Source organism: Amblyraja radiata, chromosome 46 (genome assembly GCF_010909765.2).
Source record: "Amblyraja radiata isolate CabotCenter1 chromosome 46, sAmbRad1.1.pri, whole genome shotgun sequence".
NCBI classification, from domain to species: Eukaryota; Metazoa; Chordata; class Chondrichthyes; order Rajiformes; family Rajidae; genus Amblyraja; species Amblyraja radiata.
Genome location: NC_046001.1, coordinates 4,528,119 through 4,551,515, shown reverse-complemented (window position 1 = coordinate 4,551,515; position 23,397 = coordinate 4,528,119). Strand labels below are relative to the sequence as shown.

Sequence of the window (23,397 nt, the reverse complement as noted above, 5' to 3'; positions counted from 1 at the left end):
TTGAGCCACCTTGGGGTCGCTGGAGTCCCTGTACAGCATCACCTCTCTGGCCCGAGTCACCTTGAACTCCTCCTCCAGGGACTTCAGGGGCAGCTGGAGCTTGGTGTTATTTCCGTAAAGGGCGATGTTGCTAAGGCTCCTGGGCAGTCCCAGCCAGCTCCTGAGAAAGCTGCTTTCTTTCCTCTCCAATCTCTCTACGATGGATATTGGGACTTCTTAGACAAGCGGTGGCCAGAGTATCCTTGGCAGGATACCATGCTGGTAAATCCATGCCTTGAACTTGCCGGGAAGCCCTAACCGGTCCACTGCTCTCAACCAACTCTCCAGCTCCTGACAGGTTGCCTGGACAGATGCTGTATCCTTCAGGCTGCTGTTAAACACCTTACCAAGACTCTTCACTGGCCTTTCGGAGACAGTTGGGATTGGTGTCCCTTCGATGTTGAAGCGGAACCTGTCCATGACTTTGCCCTTCTTCAGCACCAGTGACCTTGATTTTCCTGGCTTAAACCTCATCCTTGCCCATCCAATCAGTTTATCCAACCCCTGCAGGATCCACCTGCCTCCTGGCACTGACTCAGTGGTGACAGTCAGGTCGTCCATGAAGGCTCTGATTGGTAGTTGGTGCACTCCTGACTTGGTCCGAGGGCCCGGGCATTCTGGCTCAGCAGACTTGACGATCATGTTCATCGCCAAGGCAAAAAGGATCACAGAGATGGTACAGCCTGTGATGATTCCAACCTCCAGTCTGTGCCACTCTGATGTTACTGACCCTGATGAGACTCTCATGCTGAACTGGTTGTAATAGTCCAGGATGAGATCTGCCACTTGGCCCGGCACATGATGCTCCACTCCCATGTGCTCTAGACACCCCGGCATTCCAGACAAGCCTCCCTTTTGCACTGAGCTGTCGATGTAGCCATTGCTGGAGAGGAAGTTGGTCAGCCACCTCGCCACTATGCTGAAGAAGATCTTGCCTTCAACGCCTAGCAAGGAGATGATCCTGAACTGATCGATCTTCTTGGAATCTTCTTCCTTTGGGATCCAGACTCCTTCAGCAAATCGCCACTGCTGCACCACTTTCCCTCTCCTCCAGATGACTTTCAGGATCTTCCACAACCATTTCAGTAACAAGGGGCAGTTCTTGTAGACCCTGTAGGGGACTCGGCTCGGGCCAGGGGCTGAGCCAGATGGTGCTCGCTTCACAATGTCCTGGACCGCTTTCAGGAGTGGCTCTCTATTATCAAACTCCTTGCTTGGTGGAGGTGGTTTTATCCATCATAATGGCCCAGCTCCTGCTGCCTGACTGTAGGTCATCTGGATGTGCCGGTCGATTTCCTCCTTAGAGCAAGCCAAACGCCCATTGTGCTTCTGCCCTGGCAGTTGTTTGGTGAAGCCGAAGGGGTTGGCTAGGAAGGATGCTCGCTTCCTGGCTCTTTCCCTCTGGAAACGACCATTTCCTAAATCATATGAGCCACCTTTCAGCAAAGGCAGATATCAAAGATGAAATTCACCACCCGTTTCGGTGTACCAGCATAACCTTTGATCGATTGAGGTTTTTGAAGGTCAAGGCCTCAAATTGGACATGAAAAACCATGCTCTGCTGGACAGTTTCATCCGACATGCTGCCAAGTCCTGGACCAACTACAATAGGCATCGTAAGGAACTGAAATATAACATCAATTCTGCCTCCACAATTATGCCAAATTTGCCAGAAGGATGTTAATTTGTGTTTATTGTGTGTTTTTGTCATTTTGTACTATATGTAGGACTGCAAGGCAACAAAATTTCGTTCAGACCGCAAGGTCTGAATGACAATAAAGGCTACTTTGACTTTGATAGACTAGTAGCCTATGTCAATGTTCTCACTGAGGCCATCTTCCTCAGCAGAGCCGCCCTAGTTATACTCAATTGGTTATATTGGGCAAACCACATTGATTGTATGCCCAGGCCTATATTTTCTAAGCTACTTAGTGGGAAAAGATTATCAGTTAGACACACAACTACATAAAAGTTAACATAAACATCCACCACAGCAGATTCCCCACATTCCTCACTGTGATGGAAGGCAATGAAGTCTAATCTTCTTCCTCTTTATTCTCCCGCGGTCGGGGCAGTCGAACCATCTATCCGGGCAATCGAAGCTCCAGCAACCGGCAATCGAAGCTCCCGTAGTCGGGGCGGTCGAAGCTCCCGCGTCGGGGCGATCGAAGCTCCCACGTCGGGGCGGTCGAAGCCACTGTAGCCGGCGATCGAAGCTCCCGTAGCCGGCAGTCAAGGCTCCCACGTCAAAGGGATTGCCAGCTCCACGATGTTAAGTCCTGCAGGCTCCCGTGGTTGGAGCTCCCGAAGTCGGTCTCCAGCAGAGGTATCCAGCTCTTCGATGCTAGGCCGCAGTGCGGACAGGGATACGATACGGAACAAAATTGCATCTCCGTCAAGGCAAGAGATTTTAAAAATGGTTTATCTACTCCCCACATAAAACGAAGCATTAACACATACTGAAGAAACAACGGAGAAGGCTCAGACAGAGTGTTGGCGAGGCAACCACCCAGTGTGTTGAGGACTTCAAGGCCACGCATCGAGAATAAAAAGCCCTCCACAAGCAACGGAAGGAGCTCGCCCCCGCACAAACTGCCAACCCGCCCAACCCTCCTGCCTCACCTGCAGCAGAACCTATGTTCCACTTTGGCATCTTGAGAACCCAGAGACAAGTAGATTCGGCAAGTCAACCTCAATCAAGATTAAAAGTTTGTCACATGAAATAAGAGCTTGGCGTATTGAAAATAACATATATTTGCATGGTTGGTAGACTAAATAGCTGATGGAACAGATTCTTGGGATAAACTGGTCAGCCCAAAAGGTTAGAACACATTGGTAATCAGATGCTGAACTGAGGGACGGACCAAATATAATATGCGGCATTGTGGATATATGTGCAATCTTACCACAAGACCAAAGACTTATGGACTTTGTACTACTATGGTTGCTCTACACACTTTGGTTTTTGCACTATCATGGCCGAATTTACAGTTAAATGACAATTTGTTGTACATTTAATTTTGTTGTTGCATCTAATGTACCAGTAAAGCTGCAGCAAGAAATCGTTTTCTTATTCCGGTTCATATCCGATGTATATGAAGAAAATCACTCTTCATCTTGATATAGTTAGTGAACCTGGCAGGACATCAATCATCTGAATTGTACTGCCCACCTTCAAGAAAAACTGTTATTGATGTTTTCATTCATTTACAAAGTAAACCTCCTATGTGAATTAAGTATATTTACAGAGCAATTTTTAATTTTCTGAAATATTTAAATCTTTCCAACTATATCTGAATATTTCTAATTACTCACCATTTAGAAAAGCCCTTTCACAGCACATGCCAACACGAGTTACAGGAAGCAGGTTGGAAAAAAGGAGCGGAGGCCAAGATGACGCAGCTATGAACTTATAGAATGATGAACAGGCTTGAGGTGCCCACATGGTCAACTCCTGATCCTATTCCTAATGCTCCTAAGAGCATAAGGACAAGAGGCAAAAAGGACAGTGTGGGATACAATAGGTGTAGCTGAGGTCTGCAGGAGCTTCAGCAAATGGAAGCTTGGCAATGCAATACCTAGGGTTGCCAACTGTCCCGTATTAGCCGGGACATCCCATATATTGGGCTAAATTGGTTTGTCCCATACGGGACCTGCTACTACCAGGTGCTCCTCAACTTACGATATGGTTAGGTTCCGATAAGTCGAAAATGCATTTAATACACCTAACCTACCATCAACAGAGTGTCCAGGTTTGGACCGCCGGGCGCTTGTGGGTTTTCATTCTCCGGCTTAGTTCCCCCCCCCCCCCCCCCCCCCCTCTCTCTCCTATTCAGTCCTCTGTCTCTGGGAGTGTTTTTAATTTCCACGTTTTAATTATGAAATCTCTTTGGAGTTTCTCAACCGCTCACCCCACTCCCACCACCGGCGTGCTCACCAATTCCCTGAACACCGACGCCCCTTAAATCTCCCGAGTGCTAGCCAGCCCCAGCAGGAGCGAACACATGGCGAATTGTCACAGCAGGTAGCGGCTCTGAGATGTTATCAACCGGCTCATCAGAACTGTTGCCGTTCGATGTCCATCTAGCGTCCTGATAGACTTCTCACAAGTCCCTCCCTCGTCGCTTCCTCCCATGGAAAGGCTAACACGGTTCCACCTCATCCCGGGTGAGCACCATAGCCACACCGCGGCGGCCACCACCTTTTGCCCTTATTTGGGAGTGAGAAAGTTGGCAACCCTAGCAATACCTCTCAGGTCAATTTGAATCAGTGAAGAAAGTAGCTGGAAAAAGCAAGAGTGATGGTGACGGCAGAGTATGGGGAGAAGCATCGGTGATCACATACAATATTAAGTACGTATAAATGGAATGGATGATCACAGTGCTGCAAAAATAGCTCCCACAAAGGTAGGAGCTCCATCTTCTTTATCCCCACTCACACCAACTTGTTGTTCTTGAAGTGCATTCTCCCACACACTGGGCTTATCTCAAATGAGATTCCTTGTGTTGTACCACTCAATCAAAATAAAGTTTTGCATTCACACAGAAAAAAACAATTATTGGAAATCAGAAATAAAGACAGAAAATGGTGGGAATCCTCAACAGGCAAGGAATTGTGCTGGGAATTGTGTCGTGGATTCAAATTTGATGCAGTCGCCAACCTGAAGTGTTAGTTCTGTCTGTAGGACCACATCAGGTGGGTTTCTTGGAGAGATTTTCTAAACTCTCTCTCTCCAGGATGCTGTCAAGCCTGCTGAGTATTTCAAGTAATTTCTCTCTATATATTACGTTCATAGAGCTATTTACACATTTTCACGATGACCCAAGGTGGTCTGCAATCACAGGGGTATATTTTCCACTTATTTTTGTTTCCCATCATTTCACCACTCAGCACTGTGGCTTCCAGGATCCACTTATTCTGCTGACGCCAGCTTGACCTGAGGCAGGTTGGAACCCATGGCAGAGGGTGGTGGCTGGCTCCACCTCAATCTCAACTCTTCCAATTGCCATCCCTGTCATCTGACACCCCGACCAAGCCCACATCCGCGCAGCTCATAAAAGCAGCTCAAAGCCACTCTCAGCTGCACCAGCGTCTCGGCACGGCACTCTGATCGCTCCAGCACAGCGCTCCCATTTCATCATGAGCTTCAATACGAAGAAGATCAGCACTTTCAGTAGCAGCAGCAGCATCGGCGGCGGCGGCATCGGCTGCGGCATCGGCGGCATGCGCGGCAGCAGCAGCATCAGCGGCGGCGGCGGCAGCATACGCATCGGCGGCGGCAGCAGCAGCAGCAGCAGCGGCCTGCGCTTCGGCGGCGGCGGCGGCGGCAGCTTCCGCAGCAGCGGCGGCGGCGGCAGCAGCTTCAGCATAAAGCGCAGCGGCGGCAGCGGCAGCTTCATGCGCAGCAGCAGCGGCGGCGGGTTCAGCGGCGGGATGCAACAAAGGAGAGCTCTAAGCCAATACTCACTGGGGTCTGTCAGGCAAATGTCCCAAGCGCATCGTGGAGTGGGACAACAGACCTGCATTGATCTCAACGCATCCATACCAGCAAACGACACCACCCAGCAAGTAGTCCGGGTGAACGAGACGAGACAGATCACTTCACTCAACAACCAGTTTGCCGATTTCATAGGCACAGTAAGTCAAACAGCGCTCCCGTCACTCACGTTTGGTCCTACCGCACGGTGCAAATGATTCTTCTCAATTTGTTGCCAACTCAGGTCGAATGTAACTTTGCGTTCATGTCCCACCCGCAGGTTCGCGCACTCGAAGAGAGAAATACTCAACTGACAGTCCAACTGAACCTCATGCAGCAGCAGGGAACTTTCTCGTCCAGCATCGATAGCATGTTCCAAGCCTACATTGAAAACCTCAAGAAGCAACTGGAAGCCCTTGGGCAGGAGAAGCTGAAGTTCGAGATGGAACTTGTGCAAATGCAAGGTTTAGTTGAGGACTTTAAGACCAAGTAAGTACCGTATCGGTTCACGGGTTTGAAACCAATTGGCCAGATCCCGGCAAATGGTGGGCAGGATAAGTGTCTGCGGCACTCTCGGCTCCAATAGTCTCTGGGAGCTCTCGGTGAGGACAAGCGCCTGTTGAAGCTGGGCGCTGGAAAGAGAGGAGTCTCTCTCAACGCTCTGTAAGTCAGCGAGCCGCGGTGTCTTGCGACGGGAGGGGGTGTCAGAAAGAGCAATGCACTCGCCGGCACTTGGGAGTGGGAGGAAACCGCGGCTCGGCGACAGGGAGCATTGGGTTCCTACGTGCTGCGGTCTCTAATCGCAGAAAGGGACGTGAAGCTTTCTTGTCAGTAAAGCGGGTGTTTCGTTTCAGATACGAAGATGAGATTAACAAGCGGACAGAAGTGGAAAACGAGTTTGTCATGGTTAAGAAGGTGAGCATTACTGTCGAGCTGTCTGTAAGACCACATCAGGTGGGTTTCTTGGAGAGATTTTCTAAACTCTATTCTCTCTCCAGGATGTCGATGAATCCTATATGAACAAGGTGGAACTGGAAGCGAAACTAGAAAGCTTGACGGATGAAATGGAATTCCTCAAGGCAATATTTCAAGCGGTAAATATGCGAATTGTCCAAGGATTGGCCGTTTGTTGTTCAATTCCATCTCCTCTCATGTTTAAAAATCTGTTCTGTTCATCTTTAGGAAATCGATGAGCTGCAAACACAGGTTCAGAACACTTGTGTCAACGTGCAGATCGGCGCCCGTAAAGGAATGGATATGCAGGGTATGATTGATGATATCCAGAACCAATACAAACGGATTGCAGAAAGTAACCGCGCGGAATGTGAGGCGTGGAAAACGGCGAAGGTTTGCATCCTTATTACCCCTCAAAACACGATGCGGCGATGGCTCTGACTTCTTTGCTGGATGGAGAACTGTTCACTAACCGTTTACATGTGTTCCCTTGCAGATTCAGGAGATGAGCACATCTGGAGGAACTGGAGATGAAATGCGATCAATCAAATTAGAGTGTAATGATCTGATGAGTAATATCCGTAGACTAACTATGGATATTGAAAATCTTAAAAAACAGGTAAGCCGGGAAGTGGAAGCAAACAAGATCTGGGTGCCACCCCATTGACTCTCGCAAGATTCCCCAGCTTAAAGCAAATGGCCAAGAGATGGTTGAAACACCAGTTCAACCTGGTCCAATCCTCATTTTCTGTGAGCCTCAGTAATGATTACACCTCTCAGTCCTTCCACTAAGACACTTACCATATTCACCCCTTCTCCGCCAAAATGCAAGACACTGTGCACAGCAAGGACCTTCCCAATTTGTGCAGGGGGGGGGGGGGGGGGGGGGGGGGGGGCATTGGCAAGATACCCCAGGGTTTAATCTGCTAAAGTGATGATGATAACTTTTGTAGGTAGATAAAAATGCTGGTGAAACTCGGCGGGTGAGGCAGCATTGATGGAGAGAAGGAATAGGCGACCCTTCTTTAGACTTGCGTCTGACTTATGTGTTACATTAACTTTGTGTTACTTAGCGTGCAGCACTCGAGGCCGCGTGCACAGAAGCAGAGGAACGTGGCGAACTCTCTCTCAAAGACAGTAAATTGAGGATTCAGCAACTGCAGGAAGCCATCCAGAAAGCAAAGAACGAGCTAACCATACGAGCCCGTGAAATGGAGGAGCTGCTGAGTGTCAAGTTGGCCCTGGACATTGAAATTGCCACCTACAGGAAGCTACTGGAGGGAGAGGAACAGAGGTAAGACATTGGGCAGTTACAAGTTCCAGGTACCACCCTGGATTGATGCCACAGTCCCACGTACTTGCAGATTGCCATCTGTACTAGCTCTTTATTACATTTCCCATGAACTGCTATTGTCTTTGAGGGCATTCTGTGCAGGTTCAGGCAGTGAAAGAATACTCATTAAAGGCGGGTTTCCATCTCAGACATTAACATTAAACTTGCTCTCAGAATGAACACCCACACGTTGACTTCTACACAGAATGGTAGAGCTCTCCTGTGATTCAGTGGGTGATGGCATTGTGCGACTTTAGCAGACTGATGGGCAGTTCCACCAGTGGTTGGACAGGGCCGTTGAACTCCGAAACCCCAAAGAGTGTGGTTAAAGGAGCCAGGGATCTTGTTCCTGAGTGCTAAACAGTTTGTCCCACTTGAGGGACAATCTCCCCGAATTGCTCAACAATGCCTCTGCTGTTTACTGTCAGCACTCAAACATGAAAATGGGCATCACGGATCCAGTGGGCATATGAGGGTGTTCCTTGGAGGGAAATATTTAGTAAACCTGCAGTAAATAAACCTCTGAACATCCTGCAAACATCTTGGTAACACAAATGTTTCTTTCATAAACAGGTTGACCGAAGGGATACAAACTATCAGCATCCAACAAAGCACGCAGAGTGGTGAGTGAAGTTATACTTTCTGGTTTGATATTTTAACCTACAGTGAACAAAACACAAAAATCAAAAACAACTCCACATTCTTTCACAAATCTTAATTTCTCACTGTTATGCATTTTGTTTATAGCTGTACTCAGTTTTAAAATTATAATTGCGAGAATGTTACTCAGTTGACTTCCTGGTCCCCATAATAGATATTGAGAATGGTTCACTTCCCCCTGTTGCTCTCTCCTCCCTTTTACATCCACTGTAATGATTCGTCCCCTCAATAAGCTCACAGCTGACATTCCCTCCTTGACGGCAAACTCCCTGTCTCATGTTTCTCTGCCTTCAACCCTCATATCTCATGCTGCCTCCCAAATTGTGGCTGAGTAACACCCCTTGTGATTGTGGCTCTGTCCAGCAATTTCTTCTCGTCCGTTCCCTTCATGTCTGCAACAACAGACACCATTGCTTGTGCCATTGTCCTTCAATACTGCTTTCGAGTTTACCTGACTCGTTCAGTAGGCAGCTCATTTCCTGGAGTGGCTGCATTTCCAATTCCTGCTCTTTTACCTCTGCTCTGTCAAGAGTCTCTTGGAGCCTGCCTATTTCTCATTCATGCCCTGGATCACAGTGATATATTCCATAACCTAGAATAAAATCCCACAAATTCCATGAAAATCAAAAAAATAACAGAAGCTGGAAATCTGAATCTAAAATATAATAACGTTTTGGAAATATTTAGTAGGTCAGGAGCATCTGTGGAAAAAGAGTCAGAGTGGATGTTTCAAGTCAAAGATCCTTCATCAGTTTTGGGAATGAGAATAAAAATGTTTTGTTTCTGTTGCAGAGTGGGTGGAGGAGGGGGCAAAGGGAGGAACTCTGATAGGGTGAGGCCAGGATCGCCATTGAGATGAGTTGTCGAGGTCATCCAGTCAATGGGTTAATTGGAGATAGACACAAAATACTGGAGTAACTCGGCGGGTCAGGCATAATCTCTGGGGGCTAAAAGAATACGTGATGTTTTGGGTCGAGACCCTTCTTCACTGTTCGAGAGAGAATAGAAACAAAGGTTAGGTGTGGAAAAGAAATGGAATGCAAGGCTGTAGAGCATGCCCAACATGTCAGTCTGTGCTAATAGAGAATGTGCTTGTGCCATTGTCCTTCAATACTTCATCTGTGGTGGTTCAGGGGGCACATTATAAATTTGGCACATTTTTGCGAGTCGTAGGAAAAAATAAAATGTCTCACATACATATATACACACACACACACACACACACAATCATACAGTGACATACACTGACGCATAGAAAAGCAGACGTGGACTCCCACATACAGAAACACAGGCATAGACCCACACACAGACACACAAACAAATTCAAGCTCAAATTTATTTGACACATGCACCATAAGGGTGCAGTGAAATGTAATTCACCATGTAGAGTTACAATTAAAAATGGACACAATACACAATATAATTCAACACAAACATCCACCACAGCATTCTTCATTGTGGTGGAAGGCAATACAGTTTAGACAGTCCTCCTCCTCCCTTGTTCACCCGTGTTCAGGGACCTGACCCTCCGTAGTCGCCGCTACGGACGGCCTGATGTTCAAGCCCTCTGGTCGGAACGCCGACGTCGGGACAGGTCGAGCCCCCTCCCCCAGGAGCACCCAATCGGACTCCTCCTTACCGGAGACCGCGGGTACCAGATGTTGCATGCCGGCGGTCGGAGCTCTTCTCCGGCGAGGAATTGTCACAGACTCACACAGACAAACACACGGACTCACACTTACAGGCTCTCTCACTCTATCTCTCCCTCTCACACACATGCACTGTGATCACCCCTCAAGCATATTAACAAAGACCCACGCACGCATAACGCTCACCCATCGGGCATATACACACAGCCGGCTACCGATCCGCCGATCTCTCCAGGGCTGGAGAGAGAGAGAGAGGGGGGAGGGAGAGAGAGGGGGGGGGGGGTTAGGAGGAGAGGAGGGAAGAAGAGAGAGCGAGGGCAGGATTCCCCTGGCGGAGACCCGGTCAAAGGGTCCAGGTCAGTGTGGTGCCCCGGAGTGGGAGCTGTTTAAAGGGGGGGCGGGGGGGAGCGCTACACACCGACCCTGGCTGACCCTGCTGCCAACTAGCTCCCCCCCCCCCTCACCCTCGCTCCACTCCCCACCCCATGTCACCATGCACAACTTGCATTTGCAACACAGGAGCAGTGGCACGGTGGTGCAGCAGTAAAGTCACTACCTCACGGCGCCAGAGACCCGGGTTCCATCCTGACTACGGGTGCTATCCATACGCAGTTTGTACCTGCGTGGGTTTTCTCCGGGTGCTCCGGTTTCCTCGCACACTCCACGTTTGCAGGTTAATCAAATTTGTCCCGCGTGTGTAGGATAGTGCAAGCGCATACAGGCATCGCTTTGATGGATCGAAGAGCTTGTTTCCATGCTGTATCTCAAAAGCTGCGCTACCACAGAACTTGCTAAATAGCCCGCCGCACGGAACGTGTTAAGAGCTTGCTGCGAGCCAGATAAAATCTCCTGGCGGGCCGGATGTGGCCCACGGGCCATAGTTTGGAGACCCCTATTCCAGGCCAGTGGGACGCGCACAGAGATATCAGGCCGATCGAATCGGCCGACTGTAGTAAATCAGTCATGCATAATAAAGCACATTCAGTGTGCACATAGTAAGTGATTCACGTGAATAATCGGGCACGAAAAATTGGAAAATCGGATTAATTGCTAGGAAAATAAAGAAATATGAATTCCGATTTAAATCGGAGGAATAGAAAATAGGTGCAGGAGTAGGCCATTCGAGCCTGCACCACCATTTGATATGATCATGGCTGATCATCCAACTCAGTATCCCATCCCTGCCTTCTCTCCATACCCCCTGATCCCATTAGCCACAAGGGCCACATCTAACTCCCTCTTAAATATAGCCAATGAACTGGCCTCAACTACCTTCTATGGCAGAGAATTCCACAGATTCACCACCGTCTGTGTAAAAAAAAAACGTACAGACAGCACCCGTGGTCAGGATTGAACCCGGGTCACCGGCGCTGTTAGGCGGCAACTCTACCGCTGCGCCACAGTGCCACCCATCATGCTGGCTTGAATAAAATCCCACAAATTCCATGAAAATCAAAAAAATGACAGAAGCTGGAAATCTGAACCTAAAAAAATAATAACGTTTTGGAAATATTTAGTAGGTCAGGAGCATCTGTGGAAAAAGAGGCAGAGTGGAATTTTCAGGTCAAAGATCCTTCATCAGATTTGGGAATGAGAATAAAAATGTTTTGTTTCTGTTGCAGAGTGGGTGGAGGAGGGAGCAACAGGGCAAAGGGAGGAACTCCGATAGGGTGAGGCCAGGATCGCCATTGAGATGAGTTGTCGATGGATGTGTGGCCCAGGGAGTCAAAGGGAACAGTCTTCAAAATAAAGAAAGGGCAGGGAAAGTAAAGATGAATCTGGTGGGCGGGAGAGTTTAGAATTTCTGGTTTGAGATTTTAACCAACAGACAAACACAAAAATGTAGTGGAAAATGTGAGAAATACTCATTTGATCTGTTGTAAAGGGGAAATAAAGGCTGCTAATTCACTTTTTCCCTCTTAATTACTGTACTTTTCTGAATAATCGTGTTTTTTCCTAAATCTGGAGCTCTTTTTGTTCTGTTCTAAGACTGCCTACTCCAAGAAGTGCATTTCCAATATTGCAATACTTATTTCCTTCATTACTGTTGTTATTAAAATGCATTAAACGTCTGTTGAAATCCCAAATGTATAAGATTATTGCTCCTTGCAAGGAGCAATAAAGTATACGCTTGAAGTTGTGTTTAATTATGTCATGAACAACTGTTTAGTGGCTGAAGGCATTTCTAATACCTCTCCCATTGATTTTAATTTGATTCAATTCTTTGAATGACAAAGTATTTTTTGCAAATGTATGATGGATATTGGATCACTTTCATGAAAGAATCATTGGCCTCAAACTCTTTTTAAATACAGGTGCTGGTGGTGGTGGTGGATTTGGTCAATCTTATGGGAGTGGTTTTGGAGGAATGGAAACCTCTTCCTACAGCAGTTCTTCGGTAAAATCGCCGCTAGTGGTGAAAATGATTGAGGAATCAGACGGTGTGACGATTTCAACATCTTTCAATAAAGTGGCATAAAATCAAAAATAATTCATTGAATTATAAATCTTCAGTAATATCTCTTGTTCATTTGCAATCTTTATATGAAAGTAGAATTCTGTTAATTCTAGCTTTGCATCGTTGGAATTTTAAAAAAAATACCGACACTATAAAATGCCTTTTCTACCTACATCTTCTGTTGGGGAAGGATATTCTTATCTACTGACCAATGTTGGATAGAAAACCGCCACACAAAAAAAAAAAATTTACTTATTTGTGACATAGACAATAGGTGCAGGAGTAGGCCATTTGGCCCTTCGAGGCAGCACCGCCATTCAATGTGATCATCCCCAATCAGTACCCCGTTCCTGCCTTCTCCCCATATCACCTGACTCCACTATCTTTAAGAGCCCTATCTAGGTCTTTTGAAAGCATCCAGAGAACCGGCCTCCACCACCCTCTGAGACAGAGAATACCACAGACTCACCATTTCTGTGAGAAAAAGTGTTTCCTCGTCTCCTTTCTAAATGGCTTACTCCTTATTCTTAAACTGTGGCCCCTGGTTCTGGACTCCCCCAACATCAGGAACATGTTTCCTGCCTCTAGCGTGTCCAAGCCCTTAACAATCTTATATGCTTCAATGAGATATCCTCTCATCCTTCTAAACTCCAGAGTGTCATCAGTGGCAATATATCAGATTAACATTTTGTGGATTTATCCATCGGTTTTACATTGCTGAACAGCTCGAAAGGTTACTTGTTTTCGTATTCATGACTGAAAAAATCGTTGGAATTTAACAATAAATCTTTAAATTTTGCGACATTGGTTCTGGCAGACTATCAACTGGATATAACTACGTAGTGCAGCATTTTGAATAAACTTAAATACTAATTGAATTGTTGGCCTTAAAACTGTTACAAATGGATCCACTTCATGAATTTGTATCCCCTTGTTGCTTGCATCATTTTACAATAAAAACAGAATGTGCATTCTCATCAATTACAAATTGTTGTCTTCTTTATTTTCCATGTGCCTTTTTGTTTCTTTCCCAATATTTTTCTATCATGCTTTGAACCTCACTTGTTTCTACTTAGTAACTCTTCTGGCTCACTTTCCCTGAATTTTAATTATTAATTAAAATTGCAAGCCATCTTCTGAGGAAAAAATGTACTTAAATGACTAAATGTGCAAAATCATTGAGGAATTGAAAATTATTCAAAGCTAAAATTAGTTTTTCTGTATCTTTTAGGCTCCCAATTTTAGACTGTCACTCATCTTTGCAATGTGCCTCAATTTATGAGTTTGAATCTCAGAATAAGCATATTATAAGCACATCTATTTCATTTGTTTCAATAATTTCAGGAATTTTCTTTACACATTTGTCACCATATTGGATACTTAAGAGCAAAGGGATTGAGTCTTCCCAGATGACTTGAGGAATCAAGGTTAAAACCTACTACAAACACCAAAATACACCCGTATCAATCCCATATTCCAATTCCGACGTTAAAAAAACATGGTTCCCCTTCCAGACACAATGTGTAATGTACGAGTAAAACAGGAACAAAAAAAAAGAAAAAAAGAGGACCAAAATTGCTAAGCCATGAAGTTATCCCTTCCACCCCACACCCCCCCCCCCCCCCCCCCCCCCGCCCAAACACCCCCTCCCACCCCCACACCAACCCCTGCCCACACACAACCCCGCCCATCAACCCCCCACACACACACACATCCCCCTGCCCCCCCCCCCCCCCCCCCGACCACATCTTCAAAGTTACTAATGAATTTAAATTCAATACAATACAATTCAATTTATTGTCATTTGGACCCCTTGAGGTCCAAACGAAATGTCGTTTCTGCAGCCATACATTACAAACAAATAGACCCAAGACACAACATAATTTACATAAACATCCATCACATTGCTGTGATGGTAGGCCAAAAAACTTATCTCTCCACTGCACTCTCCCCCCCGATGTCAGAGTCAAAGTCAAAGTCAAAGCCCCCGGCGGGCGATGGCGATTGTCCCGTGGCCATTAAAGCCACGCCAGGTGATGCAAAGCCGCGCACCGGGTCTTGGTGTTAGAGCCCCCGGCGCGCGCTCGCAGTCCCGCAGCCATTCCAAGCTGCGCGGGGCGGTGCTGTAAAGCCCCGCTCAGGTGCTCTTCAACCCCGCAACTCGGGTGGGAGAAGTCACCGTTGCGGAAGCCCTGAAAAGCGGTCTCCCTCCAGGGACCCGCGGGCTCCCGGTGCCGCCGACCGCCAAACCCGCAGTTGCAGCCACCGAATCCCCGGGGGTCGAGTGGCAGCAGCGTCCACCACAGCTCCACCCGCTCTGGACTCGGCCAGCTCCGCGACGGTGAGGTGAGTAGTCGGCACCACAGCCCCCGGTCTTCCTGTTGGAGGCCGCTCCTCGTTGCAGCCCCAACGACAACGGAGACCCGACAAAGAAAAGGTCGGGTCTCCCGTGCAGGGAGAGATTTAAAAGTTACCCCCCCCCACACCACCCCCACCCCCCCACACACATACCCCAACAAAAATAACAAAAACTACATAAAAACATAAGACATAAAATAATAAAAACGCAGACGGACTGCAGAGGCCGCTGCTGACGAAAGCCGCGCCGCCCACCGAAAATGTAGTAAATAAGTCGTGTAGTCAATGTAGTAAATAACATAGAATTGATGAATGACAGAGGCTTAAAGATTCTATTTCTGACGAGCATTGGGGATTTCTCGAGGCCATGCATTGGGAACACTGAGGTCCTGTTTATGCAGAAGAAACATACCACCCGCCAGTCTGAAGAAGGGTCTCGAACCGAAACATCACCTATTTCTTCTCTCCAGAGATGCTGCCTGTCCCGCTGAGTTACTCCAGCTTTTTGTGTCTATCACAGGCAATGACCATACTGGTCAATGTACCAAAAACCTACAATATTCACCCTATTTAGGCTGTGGGCCGAGGAGCTTTATTCTGCAGTTTCGTGACCCAAGTCACCAAACTACATGAAATTTTCACATATTGTGTAAAAAAATCATATAAATCACCCCTGAAACTCGTCATGAACAAGACTTGCACATTTTTATTAAATTAGAGAAAAAACGGAAAAATGTCGGGTAATTTTTAGTCCAATCAAAGCACGTTTACCATTGCGTTGTCTGCCAGTTGGCCAATCACGCGCTTTGTTTCAGGCTAGCACACAAAATGGCTGAGGGGGCTTCACAGATGCCTGTTTTACTGGAGATTCCGATTTGTTGTTCTGTGGAATAAATGTCGTGGAAACTTGCAGCAAGGTAATTGAATTTAGTGAGAAAAGCATTAAAAAGGCTGAAGAAAGTGCTGCTAAGTGGATGGAAGTGGAAGAAAGCCTTGAAAGCAAGTCGCTGCTGAAGTGCTCCAACACAAAGATTAAGACAGCCAGGAATCAACTCTAACTGAAAGGCAAGATCTAAAGTCTGAATTTATGAAAATCTATCTGTATGGATTTTAATTAATTTAATTGCATCCTTTTATAATGTGAATAAATTCATTCAATCATTCATTCATTCATGAAGTTGAGGCCCTAAACTATATTTATCCATAACACAGTCAATTAAACATTGTCACTAATGCCAGCCTGTTGTAGAGTAATAAGTCTTTAACAGCTAATCTCGGAGCTGCCTGCGATAACTTACCGGGAAAAAGTGCTCCGATCGCGGGGAGCGGTACTCGCGGTATAGTGAAGCCGCGGTCTCAATTAATAAGCGGCCGATTCGCGAACGCAGAGCCGCGGATCATCTCCGCGGGCGGGGGGAGGGGGGGGGGAGGGAGAGACTGTACATAGTGCCGTCTGTAGCGGCCGTTTTCAGGCACCGACAACGGGAGAAAAACGGAGGGATATCGATCGCACTCTATAGGCTTCCATTGCAGTGAGAAATGGTCAGAAATGGTTAATATTTCTGTAGAAATGAATTGGTGATATGTGAACTTGAACTAGTTTTTCTATGGTAGTAACCTATTGTTATTCTCATTAACATTCTTCTTGGTTTCTTGGTCCTCCAAAATATTCCAAATGGAATTTAAACTGGAGGTGGCATTTTATTAAGATTAATCAACATTATTAATTAACAATTATTAATTAATTTATTAATTATTATTAACTAACAAAATTTATTAACATTAAGAAGAGGTTGAAATGTTATGAATTGTCGTCCATGCAGACTTAATGACTATGAGATATCTTTTTCTGTAGCCTCTTGAAATAACTTATCAATTGTAGTAAATTACAGTGTAAGTCCCATTGACATTAAATAGAGGTTGACACTTTATGAATTGAAGTCCATGCAACCCTAGGTACTATGAGATGTTTCTTTCTCTAGCTATTCTGCACCCTCTGCTCCTGCACTTGAACTTGAAGTCTTATCTATGGCAGTAAATTACAGTGTCAGTCTCATTGACATTAAGAAGAGATTGACATTTTATGAATTGAAGTCCATGCAGACCTAAGTAATGAGATTTTTTTTTCTACAGCTTCTGCCCCTCCACTCTTAAGAGCCTGTCCACACAAAATATGATTACAAATATGAGTCCAAATATGAATATATATATATATAATACCAATATATATATATATATATATATATATATATATATATATATATATATATATATATATATATATTGGTATAATAATATAGTTTAAATGGACTGCAACACGGAAATAGGCTGCCCATGATGTAATACGGGCACTGGCCACTAGATGGCACTTATTTTCCCGATCTCATTTTCTAATTAGTTTAATCAATTAATGTGTAACGTTTGGCAATGACGAGTTATGACTTCCTTCTCAATTATATTTCATCTAAATCTGTGGAAAATTTCATATAGTTTGTTGACTTGGGTCACGGAAACCGATTTCTAGACACATTTTTGATGCTCGGCCCACAGCCTAATTGTGACACCACTTTCAGGGAACTATGTACCTGTACTCCTTGACCCCTCTGCTCTACCGGGCCCTACCCTTCACTATGAAGGTCTTGCCTTAGTTTAACTTCCCAAATACAACACTTTGCACTTATCTGCATCATCTGGACAAAGGTACAGGAGTCCAAAAACCATGTCTACCAGGTTCAAGAATAGCTTCTTTCTAACAATCATCAGGCTATTATTGAACATTACACAACACTAACTGGTTAACTTGGGTTGCACTGAGGACTCAAGGCTCTTTTTAACACTAGTATTGTGGTTATTAATTTGAGTTTTTGTTTATTATGTATTATTTCCTGCCTCTAGCGTGTCTAATCCCTTAATAATCTTATATATAAGATATGTTTCAATAAGATCTCCTCTCATCCTTCTAAATTCCAGTGTATACAAACCCAGCCGCTCCATTCTATCAACATATGACGGTTCCGACATCCTGGGAATTAACCTCGTGAACCTATGCTGCAGTCCCTCAATAACACGAATGTCCTTCCTCAAATTAGGAGACCAAAACTGCACACAATACTCCAGGTGTGGTCTCGCTAGGGCCCTGTACAACTGCAGAATCATGCTCAAATGTTGGATTTTGCATTTTTGCTGACACGTCTTTCAATTTACAAATCTGTTATTCAGTAATGAAAAACACGTGCTACTATATCTACGAACATATTAAGGGTTGTGTTTTTAATTGTGTTACTGGCCTGTTATGCAGCTGCTACTAAGAATTTAATTGATCAGTTGTCAGTACATGACAATTAAACACAAAATCCAACATTTGAGCATGATTCTGCAGTTGTACAGGGCCCTAGCGAGACCACACCTGGAGTATTGTGTGCAGTTTTGGTCTCCTAATTTGAGGAAGGACATTCGTGTTATTGAGGGACTGCAGCATAGGTTCACGAGGTTAATTCCCAGGATGTCGGAACCGTCATATGTTGATAGAATGGAGCGGCTGGGTTTGTATACACTGGAATTTAGAAGGATGAGAGGAGATCTTATTGAAACATATCTTATATATAAGATTATTAAGGGATTAGACACGCTAGAGGCAGGAAACATGTTCCCGATGTTGGGGAGTCCCGAACCAGGGGCCACACACACAGTTTAAGAATAAGGAGTAAGCCATTTAGAACGGAGATGAGGAAACACTTTTTCACCCAGAGAGTGGCGAGTCTGTGGAATTCTCTGCCTCAGGTGGAGGCAGGTTCTCTGGATGCTTTCAAGAGAGAGCTCGATAGGGCTCTTAAAAATAGCGGAGTCAGGGGATATGGGGAGAAGGCAGGAACGGGGCACTGATTGGGGATGATCAGCCATGATCACATTGAATGGCGAATGGTGCAGGCTCGAAGGGCCGAATGGCCTCCTCCTGCACCTATTGTCTATTGCATCTTTCCTGCTGCGTGCAATTCTTTGCTCTGTCCCACAGCCCACCGCTTGGGTGGAATTTCCACCTCGTCGTAAGCATGGCCCATAATGTTACGGAAAAACTCAGCGGCCGCTACCCCCCAACACTTCTCTTTTGCCCCAAAGCCGGCTCATTTATGCCGAAGCAGGTCTGGTTTAGGAGGGGATCACTGGAAGCGGCCGTCCAGTTTCAAATATTGTTCCCCTCTTTCAAAGACAGGTGTCGGGAACTTTCACCACTGCATCTATGCAGGTTGGAAGAAACGGTAACCGTACTCTTTTAAACTCCTCGAACTATCCCGCAAACGAATTAAATACTGTATTTTATATTCTATTGTCTCGCCTCACCTCACCTCAGCACCTCGACGGCCGGTAACAAAATGGCGCGTCTCACAATCCCGCCCGCGCGCGCCAACCTCGAGTCGCGCAGCACGGAACAGGCCCTTCGGCCCAACTCGTCCATGTTGACCAACAGGCCCCCATCTGAGCTAGTCCCATCTGCCTGCGGCAGGCCCACTAGGGGAATTAACCTTTCCTATCCACGTCCCAATGACTTTTAAATGTTACTAGACCAAGTGCAGACCGAGGGCCGGCTTTAAACCGATTTGACCGATTGCTCCAAATTGGGCCCCGCGCCTAAGGGGGGCCCCGCACTAATGTTCCGTATTTCGTACGGAAATACGAATTCTTTTTGTTAACTAAAGTTTTTTTTAATTCGCCATCCGGATTTTTTTTTAAACGAACATGTATAACCAAAGATCTTCTAGCAGAGCTCCACTATAGGATCTTTGTGTATAACAACCGCTGCACGGCCATCAGACACAAACGATGTGTTAACTAGTACTGTTAGCACTTCTTATCAGCAAGTACTTAACACGTTGTTATAAAATGTCATCAATGCATCTATCCGCATTCCTCAGTAAATGTTATTGTGTTTTGAACAAGTATTAATGACGTCGTGTTCCTTTGAATAAAATTCACGCGGCGTCATTAATACTTGTTTAAAACACAATTACATGTAGATCGATGACACGTTGAGAATTTCTTTAAACTCACCATCATGAGTGAGGGCCCCGGACCGCGAGAAGGGGCTTCTTCCTGGTGTGCAGGTTATTCATTCACCTACCAACCCACGTTGTGTCTCTTTGTGTTTTGCTCTCTCCCTCTCCCGCTCCCCATCTCGTCTCTCTCTAGCTCTCTCACCCTGTCGCCTCGGCATTCCCAGAATCATTGACGTTTTGCGGTAGACAAAAATGCTGGAGAAACCCAGCGGGTGAGACAGTCGCCTGGCCCGCTGAGTTCCTCCAGCACTCTGTGTTTTTTGTTTGGCTCTGAAGTTGAAGGTGGCTCAACGGGACGCGCAAGGGCTCTGGGGAGAGGGTTGCGTTTCTGGTCGAGACCCTTCTTCAGACAATCACAACTAATCTCACCAACGAGAGTTCAGTTTAGTCTGAAGAAGGGTCTTCTCTCTAAAGTCGCTGCGCTGCCTGTCCTGCTGAGTTACTCCAGCTTTATGTCTATCTTCAATTTCAGAGAAATACAATTTCTCATGGGGGGCTTATAATATCTCTAAACCCCTCTGGGACCCTCTGAACACCTCTATACCCCCTCTAAACACACCTGAACCCATCTGAAGCCCTCTAAACATCTCTAAATCGTTTAAACCCCTCTAAACCAGGAGGGCTGCAAGGTGACTTGGATAGGCTGGGTGAGTGGGCAAATGCATGGCAGATGCAGTATAATGTGGATAAATGTGAGGTTATCCACTTTGGTGGCAAAAACAGGAAAGTAGACTATTATCTGAATTGTGGCCGATTAGGAAAAGGGGAGATGCAACAAGACCTGGGTGTCATGGTTCACTAGTCATTGAAAGTAGGCACGCAGGTGCAGCAGGCAGTGAAGAAAGCAAATGGTATGTTAGCATTCATAACAAAGGGATTTGAGTATAGGAGCAGGGAGGTTGTACTGCAGTTGTACATGGTCTTGGTGAGACCACACCTGGAGTATTGCGTACAGTTTTGGTCTCCTAATCTGAGGAAGGACATTCTTGCCTTAGAGGGAGTACAGAGAAGGTTCTCCAGACTGATTCCTGGGATATCAGGAATTTCATATGAAGAAAGACTGGATAGACTCGGCTTGTACACTCTAGAATTTAGAAGATTGAGGGGGGGAATCTTATAGAAACTTATAAAACTCAAATCCTTTTGCTATGAATCGTTGGCTGATCTATCTTCCTCTCTTAAACCCATCTACATGCTTTCTCCCCATAACCCTGACGCATGACACATAGCAAAAGAATTTGAGGATTGGAGCATGGAGGTTCTACTGCAGTTGTACAGGATCTTGGTGAGACCACACCTGGAATATTGCGTACAGTTTTGGGCTCCTGATCTGAGGAAGGACATTATTGCCGTAGAGGGAGTACAGAGAAGGTTCACCAGACTGGTTCCTGGGATGTCAGGACTTTCATATGAAGAAATGATGGACTTGGCTTGTACTCACTAGAATTTAGAAGATTGAGGGGGGATCTAGTACAACATACAACATTCTTAAGGGGTTGGACAGGCTAGATGCAGGAAGATTGTTCCCAATGTTGGGGAAGTCCAGAACAAGGGGTCACAGTTTAAGGATAAAGGGGAAATCTTTTAGGACTGAGATGAGAAACACGCTTTTTACACAGAGAGTGGTGAATCTCTGGAATTCACTGCCACAGAATGTAGTTGAGCTGAATGTAGTCTCCTCTCGTCCAATCAGCCGCTGTCTCCAAGGGCATTATGTCCAATCACATAATTAGCAGCTACGGTAAATGTTGGAAGCCAGCAGAGCTACTGACAGTCAAACGGGAGGGAGCAGGAGTGGTTCACACAATGTATAATCCATAGCACTTAATGTACAATTTCATAATATATACTAAATAACTATGCTGACAGACCTTGGCTGGGAATTTGGAGTTCACCAAAATTGTTCCCAATTGGGCCCCGCACCCCCTAAGGCCGGCCCTGACGAGCATACTACACGAAATATAAACATACATAAATTTTTACTTTTGTAGAGTAGGGGCCCCGCCATCAGTTTTCTAATTGGGCCCCGCAATTCCTAGCACCGGCCCTGTGCAGACCCGTTGGGTTTGCTCCCCCAATGTGTGATCCCCCAAGCCAATATTCCACCATGCACCCGTCTCCTCCAATGGAACTGAAGCCGTTCCCAAATGTAAGATTCCAGCACTCCCCTGCCTCCCTCAGCAGTGGATTTAAAAAAAAATCCAATTGCACCTCCCCTGCCTGCTGCAGCAGTGAAAAGTTCAGAGTGTTCCTGTCTTGCAACTTTGTTTCGAAGTGTGTTGGAAGCTGAAATGGCTGCTTGTATGGGTGAGAAGCCAGTTTATTTGTGAAATACTGGGGGGTGGGGGTGGGGGGGGGGGGGTAGAAGGATGTGATTAAAAACGTGTACTTAAACACGACGAAATGTAATGAGGAGCGGATACTTAGAAAGAAAAGCGAAATCTCTACCGAAATGGAAAAGATGTCAGAGATTGAGCGTCTGGATCCGGCGTGGCAAGGAATCAAAGGAAGAAATGCAGCCGACAGCCGTACATGTAAATGGATCCATTCCGATTGGACATCTGCGAGCATCGGCCATTCCGATTGGACATCTGCGAGTATCGGGCACGAATCAAAAGGCAGAAAGGCAGCCGGACGGATGGCACGAGAGTTTTATAGATATAAAGAAGATTATAGCAAACAACCATCGCCGGACGTGCAGAGAGGCGAGTTCATCATCCTCAACTGAAAACCACTCAATTTCACAAAAAACGCAAATGGCGGGCAGGTTTCCTTACTCATCCACCACCTTCTCCTCCCTCGGTGGCGCAGCTGGTCGAGTTGCTGCAGCGCTAGAGACCCTCGTTCGATCCTGACCACGGTGCTGTCTGTCTGGAGTTTGTACCTTCTCCACGTGACCGTGTGGCTTTTCTCTGGGTGCTCCGGTTTCCTCACAGGGTTGTTCAGCTGATTTGCTTCGGTAAAAATGTAAATTGTCCCTCGTGTGTGTAGGATAAGTGTTAGTGTGTGGGGTCGGTGTGGATTCGGTGGGCCGAAGGGCTTGTTTCTGCTCTGTGTGACTAAATTAAACCACACTCCTACAGCTTTAATCAAAAGTGTGGGCAAGTGATCTATTGATGCGGCACCTACTTATTCCGCCGATCTGGTGGATTTGCTTCAGGATCTCCCAGTTGCTAATCATTTTAACTCGCCTTCCCATTCCCACACTGACCTTTCCGTGGCCTCCTCCTTTGCCAGAGTGAGGCCACATGCAACCAAAGAGCAAACTGGAGGAACAGCACCTCATATTATACTTGTGTGGCTTACAACCCAAGGTATGAACATTTAATTCTCCAATTTTAGGTAACAACTCACCCTCCCTGGGTGTACACCCAATTCTCCCACTATTCTGTCCCACCTTCCACCTATATCCCTTCACA

The 23,397-nt window shown here is 46.1% G+C and overlaps 1 protein-coding gene across 1 annotated transcript; it reads left to right on the top strand.

Annotated features, from left to right (window-relative positions):
- The first annotated feature begins 5,110 nt into the window (after positions 1 to 5,110).
- LOC116968854 (keratin, type II cytoskeletal 8-like) lies at positions 5,111 to 12,706 on the top strand. Its single transcript, XM_033015825.1, has 11 exons — positions 5,111 to 5,243; positions 5,289 to 5,323; positions 5,420 to 5,676; positions 5,796 to 6,004; positions 6,370 to 6,430; positions 6,514 to 6,609; positions 6,698 to 6,862; positions 6,966 to 7,088; positions 7,543 to 7,763; positions 8,376 to 8,425; positions 12,427 to 12,706. The coding sequence occupies exons 1-11, from the start codon at positions 5,179 to 5,181 to the stop codon at positions 12,588 to 12,590; spliced, it is 1,446 nt and encodes a 481-aa protein (XP_032871716.1). The 5' UTR covers positions 5,111 to 5,178; the 3' UTR covers positions 12,591 to 12,706.
- The last annotated feature ends 10,691 nt before the right edge of the window (positions 12,707 to 23,397 follow it).

Bases quoted from the DNA above. Each gene is read 5' to 3' on its own strand.
- LOC116968854 (XM_033015825.1), top strand. From the start codon at position 5,179: ATGAGCTTCAATACGAAGAAGATCAGCACTTTCAGTAGCAGCAGCAGC. The intron at 6,005-6,369 runs GTAAGTACCGTA...GTTTCGTTTCAG, and splicing joins GTTGAGGACTTTAAGACCAA to ATACGAAGATGAGATTAACA. The intron at 8,426-12,426 runs GTGAGTGAAGTT...TTTTAAATACAG, and splicing joins CCAACAAAGCACGCAGAGTG to GTGCTGGTGGTGGTGGTGGA.